General features: G+C 31.5%; 1 protein-coding gene across 1 annotated transcript in view; it reads left to right on the top strand.

The window, feature by feature from the left end:
* The first annotated feature begins 4,737 nt into the window (after nt 1-4,737).
* LOC124359903 (myotubularin-related protein 9) overlaps nt 4,738-13,147 on the top strand; it is a 29,786-nt gene continuing 21,376 nt past the window's right edge. Inside the window, 2 exon segments of the mRNA XM_046813034.1 lie at nt 4,738-4,892; nt 10,199-10,362. Of these exon segments, the coding sequence (XP_046668990.1) occupies nt 10,216-10,362 (147 nt within the window). The 5' untranslated portion in view covers nt 4,738-4,892; nt 10,199-10,215.

The following is a 13,147-nucleotide window of genomic DNA, read 5'->3' as shown; positions in this document are numbered from 1 at the left end:
TAATATTATTAAAAACACATAAAAAGCAAGGTTAAGTATTATTTTTGTGTAGCATAGTTGGGTACTTTCTGATTTTTATGGAGGCCAGACATTTAGGGTACACTATAACATTATACATACATTATAAGTTCTGGCCAGCTCAAACAATAAATTTTTATTTAAGTTAGGTAAAAATACAAATAACAAAGGAACTAAGTTAGTTTGGTTGAATGGGCAGATAGTAATGCCTCTGGCCATCAGTATGGACTATGATGGTGCCTATCCCCACTGGTAATGATACAGCGCAGGCTTACTGACTCTATGTGTACTGCAGACCAGACATAAATTCCACAATCTTGATAACTAGGCCTATTATTAAGTTAAACAAATCATATTCCATAATATTTACAGTTGATTTGTCTAACCGTAACAAACTATCTGCTTTAAATAAGTTTGTTTTTGTTCGTATGCACGTCAGCCACCCCACATCAGCAAGGACACCAGGTTTTGCATTCCAACGAACAGTTCGTTGGCTGGAGGCACAGTGTGGTGTCTAATATATTATTTACTTAGAATTAAATGTGACGACAAAATATATGACCTTATTGATAGTGTAATTGAAAAGCAATATTGGTATCAGTGAGGATAATGACAGGAGTTTACGATGAAAGTGTTGATGTAACTAATGTATTTGGCTCATCCTCCTGAAGAAAACTATACAGTGTGTCTTAAATGCAAACCCTTCCCCTCCCTATTAACTTTCTTATGAATAGAGACGGAGTGATTTACATAGAGGCATTTTTAAATGACCACCTGAGTTTCTTTCCCTGAGAGCATTTTTTTCACACCTCCTCCAAAAATGGGATAATTTGGGGGTAAATAACATTTTTTTAAAGGAGCAAGTGACCTCTTATTTTTAAAGTAGTATAATAAAAAATTATGTGCCGAGTAGAATACTTTTTCAACTCGAGTAACTCGTTTTCGGATACCTTAACTAGTTGACTCCTGACACGAGTCAGCCTACTTGTTCATGGCATTTAAGCTCAGCCAACTCGCATTCACTTACCTCCAGCCGACTCGAATTAATTCTACTCCTGCAAATTCACTGACCTGCATGGATGAATATGAGTAAAGACGAAATTGACTTGCAATAATTCTCTATTACTTTATTTTTCTATTTAATTTGTTAGAACAATTTATTTGAGTTAGTACTTTATTAGACAATGTGGGAGTTTGGATATAATGAAAAAGTACTTCTGTTTCACCCTTGTATGTAATTTGTATAAAATACATACAACACACCTTGTTACTACATGTATACACACAACAAAATACATACGGTAATATAAAATACAAGTGATTAAGTTACACATAACTTAAAAAAAAACAAAATTTATTACTTGTAAACAGAATGACTATAATTAGTTTGGACTTCGGAGAGTCGGATGACTTCAGTGCGGGTCAGACAAGTTTGCACCAAGTCGTGAGATTTTGTGGTCCCTTCCATTTGAGATAGTAAATAGAAGACAGTATAGGAGTCACCTTGACTCAATAGAAAATAATGTTACCCAAGTTGAGTAAAAGTATTCAACTGTAGTTTGTAGTTTGTAGTTGAATAACAGTCACTAATAAAAATAAGAAGAATACCACAGCTTGGTACTCTAATGGTATTCTATCTAATGTAACGTTTGAATTGTTTTATTAAATCCACGCAATTTAGGCCTACGTTACATTTAAAGTTTTTGTAACGCTGGCACGTTAACCTAATAAAAACAAAATATTTCAGAGGTCTAAATAAATAAACACATCGTTCATTTGGGTCCAAATTCTCCCATTTCAGTATTATTGCATTCAATAATTGTATCATTGTTATTTAAAGATAATAATTCGTTACACTGAAACAATATTATCAAACTAAATGTAATAAATTAATAGTTATTTTCTTACTTTTATATTGTAACGTAAATCAGGCAAACACATTACACAAACTACAAAGCGCTATTCAATTTAAAGGTTATGTTTACACATGTGCTGTTTTTTTCTGGTTTACTTATTAGACTTTGATAACTTCATGACAGCCTTCGGGTGAACAGAACACTGACTTGTTTGAGGTTGGGTTATTGTTTTCTATTTGTATTTATTTACAATATGTTCAATTTGAGAAGAACAATAAGTAAATATTATATACAGATAGAACATTAACAATTACAATTTAGTTAGATGTTAACCATTGTTAATACTAACGTAATTAATTCAAGAAACTAAAAGGTAGTTCCAGGATATCAGATTGGTGGAATCCTTACACATTGTTAGAATAATTTATCAAGGAGATTAACCGCAAGGTAGTTTGGATGATCTTCTTATCTTGAAGGATAATATTACAACTGAATTTGATCATTTCTTCTTTGGCTGTTGGGGTGTTAAAATCTTGATGTTACGTTTTATTGAATACAACCATGAGAAGAGAACATTTTTACAAACATGCTCATTAATCATGGCCTATAATACATCTTAAACAGACTACCTATAAGAGGCACTTTTCAATGTTTCTTGACAATTTTAATTGATACAGTTGAAGTATCTCAATTTAAATTTTTTCTGTGCTCCATAACTGCACACCTTATGTCCATACAGATTTTGTGATAGTTTTATATAATATTAACTTGTTCTCCAAACTGAGTTTTGATTTAAATCCGAGTAGCCAATTCATTTTATTTGTTTTTAAATTTAGTTGCTGTCTCTTCGTCCAAATGTGGAATTTCCATGTAATACTTCTGTCCAGACACTGTCAAAATTTACCAGGCGATAAAGGCAACTTACTAATAGAAATAAGATATTCGGACAGTAAGCTGACGAACGGACTTGACAAGGCTAATCTAGGCCTAAGCAAAAATTGGGTAGGCCAGAGTCATCAAAATACAAAAAGAAACACTATGTTCTAATTAATATAGTTGATGACTCATCGAACTTTCCCGGTGTTAAGAAGGTTTAGTTTCATCTAGGCAGAGTCACTATGGGAACGAGTGAAGATGATGTTCGAACTTTTGTAAGTAAATCCTTTCCTAACATTAGCTTTAGTGTTGAAAAACTTGATAACAAAGGAATAAATGAGATTTTCAAGCTAGGAATCTATTTTTGAAATACAGACAAGGTTATGGGTTTTTTATTCAGATGCACGCAAACTCTCAATGTAATATAATGGGGACTTGCAGTTTATTTAAAAAAAATGGCATGTTTATGTAGATATAAAAAATAGCCTTGTAAAGCTTTATAAAGAACTAACTTTAGAAATTACAGCTATTGTGCTCTTGGACTCTTTAATGATCGTCATGTCGATATACCACTCTTCAGATGATGATTTTGTTGAGTTTATCCAACTTCTGGGCAGATGTTATACTTTTCTGTCTCTAAAACAGAAAAATCGTACGATCTATGGTCGCTTTAATATAGATCTGGAAGAACAACCATGAGAAGAGAACATTTTTACTAACATGCTCATTAATCATGGCCTATAATACATCTTAAACAGACTACCTATAAGAGGCACTGCGTGTCTAGATTCCGTGGGTACAAATTTTGACTCTAGGAATTACTAGGTGAAGGTCATTGAACATATGATTCCGGACCATAGCACAGTTTCTGTGACAATAAATTCGACCTTGGGAAACGATAAACCCAAAAAAGTCTCATAGCATGACAAATATAGTTTTTCAAGGCGCGTCATCAAGGATGGCTAGCTGCCTTTACTAAGGAAAGCTCAAAAGAGCGTAAATTACTCAATTAAAGCGAGTGACCACTATTTACCAAAACACTGCCTTGACAGATGTCTTCAAATCTTTCATTACAATTTTGACATACTTTTTCCGTTACAACTTTCTAAGAAAAATCTAGAAACCGGAACTAAACGATAGTTTAAAGATAAATCTTGGTATACGGCAGATTTACGTAGGCTTAAAGACTTAGTAATTCTTCTAAATAACCATTTCAAATCAGCAGTCTCACCAAATAACTGTGATGAGCACTATGCATTATATTGTAAAACAAATAAACAGTACACACTGAAAGTAACAGAAGCTAAATGGCCTTCATCGTTCACACCATCAGGTCATCCTCCAACATGTGTATATCTACCTGTGATATTATAAACTTACACCGGCCTAAAAGGTCATGTGTTTCTTGCTCAGAAAGTCCCGACAACGTAAACAATTTCTTCATAGAGGCTGTTGAAGAAATAGTGACAAACTTTCCGATGGACTTTAACTCTCTGTTCATTGCGAATAGGCCTAAGCCTATATTAGACTACTGGTTAGAGATGTGGCCACTAGATATTATAAAAAATATTAAAAGCTTGAAGAACTCCAGAAGTCCGGTTATCTATGATATTCCTTGCGTTGTTTTGTAAGAGGTGATCCACGAAGCAGCAAACCTATCAGCAGTAATAAAAAAGTATCTTACTCAAGGTATTTTTCCAGATGCTTTGAAAATTGTAGTGTTGTCTACAGACGACACTACAAAATATGTAAGAAAAGAACTGTTTGTCAATATATTTGAACTTAATGAACTACAATTAAAGTAATAAAATAATTTATAATAGTTTATGAAAATAGTAACATCTTTTTTGTCTATCTTATTGTTCCACTCTCCTTAAATCAAGGATATGGAATTTGTAACCATAATGTAATTTAATTGTGAGTAGTTTGGCTTTCAAGTGTGAGTATGTTTTTAAGTTGAGTGTGGCAGCTCTGGTTAGAGCTTCAAATGAAAAATAGTTGAACAAAATGAATCGGATTGACAGGGTGTAAACAATAATAAATAACAGCATATGTTTGATTGTTTGTTACATTTACGGAATAATACTACATTATATTTTAAGTAATCCGTTCAAGTAAAGTATTGCAATCTCATTATTATTGGTTAGTGTTTTATTTTCGTTTTACATTTATATTTTGCTGTTAGTTAATTCAAATCAAATAGGCTAACTACAAAAATCTGTATTCTGCTATATGAACTGGTTATAACAATGTCAGACTGTAATATGTTATTACCTAGAACAAAATGAAATTAATATTGTCTTACTAGGCCTAACTTATTAATAACATTACAGACACAGGTAGTCACTGAAGGTGACTAAAACTTTGTTTTTAGAAAATCATGTAAATAAGTAGTAAAAATTTTAATACCTGGTTTTCTATATCAGTACCTTCATTAGGCTATTGCTTAATTACACTCATCTTAATCAACTAATACAGATTAACATTTTGTTACACGCTCCCTAGGCAAACTGCTGCAAGAACAGATTTTGTTTAGGGAGTGCGTAGAGGTGGAGCATCCTTTTTACCTTTACCCCTTATATTCTGATTATGGGTAAAATCAGCGATCTTCATTCTGTTGTCAATTGATTGATTTTTAAGTTGATGTGTGATCATATTGCAACAGGCATGTGTTGGTGACGTGTTTGAACAATAATAACCGAGAGTAAATCTCTTTAACAACTCTAAACACATGTTCAGATTCTAAACATATTTTATTCAGAGTGACTTCAAATAAACTAATATGATACTTAACTTTAGAAAACTAAACAAAATAGCATCATAAGTTGATTAACTGCATTGGTCTCAAAATGTTTGTTTTGTTATTATGTTCTTTTTATATTCTTTAAATGATATTTTTTCTATTACCTGTCAGTATTGTTTAATGATTCGTTTGTATTATTTATGATAGAATGTCATTGTATATAATAATATGTAATTAATTCTTTTAATTTAAACTAATGGCTTCCATTTAGTGTTTTATACATTGAAAGTTCTGTTATTTGATGTAAGAAGTATTGATTATATATAGTAATATAAAAACAGGACCACTTATCCTACTCTGCCCTAGACAAGTACTGTAAGTATGTGTATTATACATCAGTTTCAATGGAACTTGTACAAATGTGGAATTTACTGATTACTGAGGTTTTACTATGAAACTCTCAAAGAATAAGCTTGCCTTTTTTTGAATATTTTTCATAAACACTCACAATATTAAGGCAATCCTTCATTTCATTCATCTTTTACATAGTTACCCTAGGCCTATTACAAGATAGACTTATTATATTATAAGATTTATTTTATTTTGGTACAAGTTGGCTTTATGTTAACTGAAATAATATTCAAGAAATGAGTTATAGTACAATAAGTGATGAGTGATTGGTGACGCCTTTAGAGGGTCACATGTGAGTGTGATGACAAAAGTTGAGTGCATGAGTGATTCTTCTCTACACATTCTGGCATCCTGATTGTAATGTAATCAGAGGTTTTATAATTGCTTGTTATCTTATTGTTTATTGCTTGTTAAATATTATAAATGTATTTATTGCTTGTTATAATATAAGATACTTTATTGCTTGTTGAAACTTCATATTCTATTGAAAGTTAGATTTATTATACACACATACATATATACGCACACACACACCTCACGCCCCCTTCGCACCCCCCCCCCACACACACACACACACATACATCGTTGCTATGATTATTGCCATATTTTTCTAATTGTTCATATAGTTGTTGTTATTTATTTATTGCTTGTTATCTTTAAATATATTATTGTTTGTTATACTGTATTATAAGATATTTTATTTCTTGTTGAATCGGATTTAACATTTGTTGTAAAATGGTTTATACCGTATATAAATAAATAAATAAGCAGTCACTAAGACTATTGAATAATTGAACCAAGTTACAGATTGAATGCAAAAACTTTCTGATTAATGTTGATATTAAAGTGATTTACTCCTTTTTATAATGTATTGAAATAACAATATTTTAATTTTATTTCATTTTAAAATTAATTAAAACAAAGTAAAATCATTTGTGTGGTAAGCTATTTCAATAATGTAGGCAAGTACAACAGCAATGAACATACATTATTTGAGTCACAAGCTTTCAGACACATTAGGTTTATCTTCATAAAAGTAAGTAGTAAGTCAATTTTACACTGCTAATTAAGTTTTAATTAATCATTAAATTATAACTCTCCGTAATTTAAGAACATAGTTGAACTATAAACATACTATAATTGGAAATAACTAGAATGTATATTTGTTTTAAATTTTGGTTTTGTATTGTTTAGTAGTTTAGATAATCAGAAATATAGATGACTTGATTGTTGTAGCTGCTTATTATACTGCAGCCCTGAACTGTTAATAGAATAGTCAGAATTCTGTGGAGTTTCTGAGACAGCAGGAAATATATTTTTTCTAATAGAGGTTTAAAAAGTTAGGTAAATCTTTGGTTTTTGGACAGCTACTAAAAAGTACCAAATAGTTAATGCAAAACAAAAAATATTTAACCCTCACAAAAATCAATGAGCATAACTGGATCTGAAAAAGAAACATAAAAAAGCTCTGTATGCCAAAAGTCATAAGACAAACTGTGCCCATCTTGAGAACTCAAAAAAGGGTAAAAGAGTATGGGAGGTGTAGGGCCTAGACTGCAGGGACATATTAATAAATAATCTGAGCATTCTGGCAGTTCCTTCAATGTTCATCCTGGAAACTGTCCTACGTTGTGTGACTAAAGATCCTCTGAAACAATACATCAGACATGCAGGAAACTGTGTACTGCTCATCCACAGAACAGCCATGTTCAGAAGAAAACTATTATATATGCAGTAGTAAAGATGCATAACAACCTACCAGATTAATTGAAATAGAGAAAGGTTTTCACCTTAAAGATGTTAAGGAAATGGCTGCAAAACAAGGTTTTCTTCATCATACATGAGTTATTTGCTTGGAGGGACCATGAAGAACAATAATTAACACATAGACTGTGGGAGATGCCTTGTGGAGCACATACTCAAGTTCTTGGTCTCATCTTGTATAGAGCCACAGTGAATGTTTTAAACTATTTTTAATTATAATTACATTGAATTTATTTGATAATGTAGCATTTATTGATAAAACCATTAATAAATTAATAATATTAACTTCTTCAATTGAATTGCAAAAGTTTTATGTTAAATGTGTTGAAAACTGCTTTTTGTAATATATTACAAACATTTTAAGTATGTGCTCTTAATTTATTAAACAAGCCCTGTGCGTTACAACAATCATTTTATGTAATGAACACTCAAAAGTTACTGTTGTAATTGACTCAGAAACATGTAAAGAGAGATTACGGAAACTTTAAATACTGGCTCCTTTGAACATAAAATAGTGAACACCTTTATAAAACACAAAGCACATTTTCAGGTAAATTAAGATCTAAATTAACTTATCGCCATTCAAATATCCCCCAACTTCCAGAAATTGACAAACCAAGCATCCCTCTCCGGCCTATAATTATTAATTCTTGTGATTCACCTTGCAGGGAATTGTCCAAGTCCTTTTGGACATGTTAACACCACTGGTAGGAAAAGCTGACTCTCATATCAAAGACTCTAGGGGTTTTACAGAGAAGTCTAAATGCCTGGTTAGTTAGCTGACAAAGCTTTTTGTCATTGAAAGTCTATTCACAAATGTACCAGTTTTAGAAACTCTCGAATTCATTAAATCACATTTCAACAATGACCAAACCAGTGCGGGGCATCTGTAATTTTATGTTCACTCCTAAATCCCCAATGGATAGGTATTTTCTAGACAAGTAATCAGCCATGACATCGGTCGGCCTTTAGAATCGTGTGAGCTGTAGTAATGCCAAAGTTCCAATCATGGTTTTTCATATCAGAAGTCATTAAGTATGTCATCAACTGTAAGCTGAACAGAAGTACAAATGAAATTCAAAATCAGAGCAAATTCAACCAAAATTCTGTAAACAGGAGTGTATAGTACTAATTGGGGGACATTATTTTCAAAATGGGGGTGCTCACCCCCATGCCCCCCGAACCCAAAGTAAAAATTTTGAAATGGCAACTAATACCTTATGATATCTCAAATTGAAGCTCATATAAAATTCTGTATTATGGTACAAAAAATTGAAATTGGTCAAGTCGTTTGGTGTCAGCAGTCAATAATGTAATTTCTTACACAACAATTATTAGTCTACAGACTACTGTACTACTGCTAATAACAACAAAATTACTCACTTAATACTATTGTAAATCCTTTGTAAATTTCAAATCAAATGTTCAAATTGGTAGCCATTGTTGTTCAAGCATAAAAATAACTTATTTTCAAATTCTTGCCTAACCTTTCTAAAAGTTTCTCTGGTTAAGCGTCTGCACTCAGCAGTGATCCTGTTTTTCAAGTCTTGGACACCAGTGTGATGTGTTTTAAAACTACTGATTTCAAGCGTCCTCACAAAAAAAAGTCTTAAGTCTCTGGAGACCTTGCCGGCCACTCAATTTATCCTCTTCTATCGATCCAGTGATCCGGGTAGTGTGTATCTAGCCATTGTCGCACAGGAAGAGCATAATTCCATCTTGTTGAAAATAAAACACATCCGCATCTAAATTTAACTGGCCTACTTTATTGTTATGGTTTTCAAGTGTTTCCATAATAAGAGGGTCAATAGTGTTTTCTAGAAAATCTAAGTACAATTCTCCATTTATTTAGGTTAAGGTACAATTTTGAAGCTTACAAATGAACACTTGTATGTAACATATTAAAATTGAAAACTAGGCTATATTTTATCAGTACCAAACTCCTATTCTTTATTGTATTTTAGAATCTTTATGGCCCATTCATACCACAGAAGCAAAATGAATGGAGCAAAAATAAGGTTAATTTATTTACAAATGTAGGGTAAATAAAATTATGATGATTGCACAAAACAATTTTTTTTATCAACACATTTTAATGTGTACATTTACAGAATTGTATAACAATTTATGAAAGACAATATCACAATTATAGTTCACAAGGAACCTGTTATTTAGCAGGTAAAGGAATTGTGAATTCACATTGGCTGAACCAGAGAATTGAGTTTACAGTATATCTACATTTATTAAACATTATATACGTCTAGTCTTGTGTTCCTCTAAGGGAAGAGGAGATTTAAGTATTTAAAACCAAGTATGGTAATACCTGACTGAATCATAGTTAATTATAACTTTAATTACATTTTTATATTTCTATTTTTTAATCTTTCGTATAATATTTAAGATTCTTCATTTCCATTTTGAGAACTAAGAAAAAACACCATAAATTAACTAAATTATTAATTTTACTGACATTAACTTCAACACAATCTTTCAAAGTTTTATTCACGTGGTAAATTATATTATTTTTCAGATTAAAAAAATTGACTTATGGAGTTTATTGAAGATATTCCAACGCCAAATTTGGACAATGTTGTCATGCATGGTTCATTTGGCAAAAAGATAGAGGGAACCTTATGTTTAACTGGCCACTATATTCTCCTGTCTTCTCGGACGGAACACAATGATGAACTTATGGTAAGTTACGTAACAACTCTAATAATGTCAACATTTTCATAGTTGCTTGTCCCCAATAACTGAACGTTGAATCGGCTTTGAATGTGTTATACTGTTAGTTAACAACTTCAAAATATTTTTATATTTTAATACTTAATCTAAATTATGTTTACAACACTTAAAAAGTTACAGATTTGCTGTTAAGTGTTAAAATCTGTGACAGTATTTCATTGCACTCTTGTATTGTGTAGTACCCTCTCTAGCTCACCGGAACTTTTATTATTTAAACACTTCTATTAAACCTAACTGAATAAACAAAAATGTGAATATATATGTGAGAATATATCTTTAAAAAAGTTTTATCTGTAGACTTTAAATTTTGAACAAAACTTCATTTCTAGATGGTCAAGAATGAGTTCTATGATGGTGCATGTTCAAGAATGAAATTTGGCTGATAGTTATTGAAGCCTATCAATCAGTAGGCTGACACAATTTCTCTTTTGTCTGGTGGGGGATGTAAAAATTTCTTTTTTGTATGTTATATGTCCACAGGACATCTTGAGAATAAAGTGAGCTATAAATTGAAAAATTTGCGTGAAACCTTAGTGAAGCCAGTTACGTGACACATGGTGTGGCATACTCCTACACAATTGATATATGAATCATAGCCAACAGTGTAACAACTGTGGTTTCTGTATGTATTTGCTCATTGTTGTATTTTTTTGGAGAAACTTGTTAACTTGAACCATTCAAATGAAGAATACCTTTACAATATATTGAGAGTTAACTGATCATTATTTTAATCAATATTGTTAAATTGCTGTGCTAAAATTATCTAAAGATGGGTAAATAGAATTAGAAGGAAATATATGTTTGAGGTGAATGATAAATATAACATGTGTGTTTGCAAATATCTGAATAATTTCTAATTTAAAATGTTTTATTTAAAATAAACATCCAGAAGAGTAAATTCCATTTTGTGTGACTTTAGTAATAGAATTATATTTGTTCTCAAATACTTCCACTGATAAATGATAATTAATGTAGTTTAGAGTGCTGACTTGACACTATACATTTCTCAAAGATATTGTAATAAAGAGTTCCTGATTTCTTATAGTAATTTTAAAAATGTATATAATTTTTAATGATTACTATTTGAAGGAATAACATTTCCCTACCTATATCAATGTGTATTAAAAAAAACTTAATAACAACTAATTTAAGTCAGTGTGTATGTTAAATCTGGAGCTTATTTCTCTAGTTTTTGTTAATAATGAGTAAGCCTATTATGTTCATAATAGCCATTTGGCTTTAAAAATAATTAATGCATATACCTTTCAAATTTATTGCAATCCATTATTGATTCACTTATGTCAAAATCTTAAAACATTCAGTAAACCAAGCTCCTAACATTGCGTGTTATGATCACTCAAATCAATTACATTTGAGAAATGTCTTGTGATAATTTCTGATTAAAAACATTGTGAGTTTTTTTATTTTCTGATGGAGTTTAGTAAAGGTGATTTTTTTCTAATACATGAACAAATGATGCAGCATGTTAACTGTGTTTGATCGTTGAGGCAGAGTAGAATATTGAGATATAGTTCATTTCCATTTACCATGATGATATTAGTGGTTCTAGTGAACATTAAATACATAATGGGTGTCACAATTTTTTTTTTAGATTTTCCAAGCAATAAGAGCTATGTTGACTTTTTAAAATATTTAATTAATCACCCTAATTTTCTTGTATGCCCTAAATAATAGTGTATGTGACTCAAACTATTTATTGTGATCACCTTGACGTTTATTAGGATTACAATTTATTAGTAATTCTCCTTGCCAATCAATGTGGGCTATTCAGAAAGTAAGGAAGTGTGAAACATGTGAATTGTGGGACAAAATTACACTCTGTGTAGTGGGGGCACACAAGTTTCCCTAAAAAACCAAGGAAATGTCTGCAAATTTGTCAGCAAGGAAGATCACAGCAACAGTGTTCTGGGACAGACAAGGTGTTCTTCTTATTGATTTTCTTGAGCATGATGCAACAATAATCTCTTGAATGGTACTGCCAAACATTGCAAACCCTTAGGAGAGCTTTCCAAAACAAGTGCTAAGGAAAATTGTCTTCTAATTCTTTTGCTTGACAATGTCTGACCTCACTGTGTGCAAGAACTCCTGAACTTGTTCAACTGGGATGTTTTTCCTCATACACCATACATTTCTTATCTTGCTCCAAGTGATTTTCACTTGTTCCTGAAAATGAAGACCTAACTTGTAAAACAGCGTTTTGACAACGATGAGGAACTCCAGGTACGTGTCAGTAAATGACTGAGAATGACACCGGAATTTCAAAGCTTGTCCACCGCTATGGTAAGTGCCTGAATTTATATGGTGATTATTTAGAAAAGTAGTATTTTAGTCCCTCTTACACTTTCATATAATATAATGTTTTTCTTCTACTTAGTTTTTTTTTTTATTCCAAAAGGTTCCTTACTTTATGAATAGCCCTTGTATTTATACTCAGGATATTGTGAATGGGTGGTTTGTAGACTATTCACTTGATCAGGAAAGTCAACTTCATTTATAGATCTGTAAAGAAGAAGTCTGCTTGCCACTAACAAACATAATAAATAAATCCCTAGCCCAAGGTGTTTTTCCATCAAAATTAAAAATTTCAAAAGTGCACCCTCTTCACAAAAAGGGAAGTAAAAAGGAATTACAAAACTATAGGCCAATATCACTTGTCCCGGTGGTATCCAAAATTATCGAGAAAGTCGTGTTATCCAGACTACTAAACCACCTA

Source organism: Homalodisca vitripennis, chromosome 4 (genome assembly GCF_021130785.1).
Source record: "Homalodisca vitripennis isolate AUS2020 chromosome 4, UT_GWSS_2.1, whole genome shotgun sequence".
NCBI lineage: Eukaryota > Metazoa > Arthropoda > Insecta > Hemiptera > Cicadellidae > Homalodisca > Homalodisca vitripennis.
This window is presented reverse-complemented; position numbering and strand designations above follow the sequence as displayed.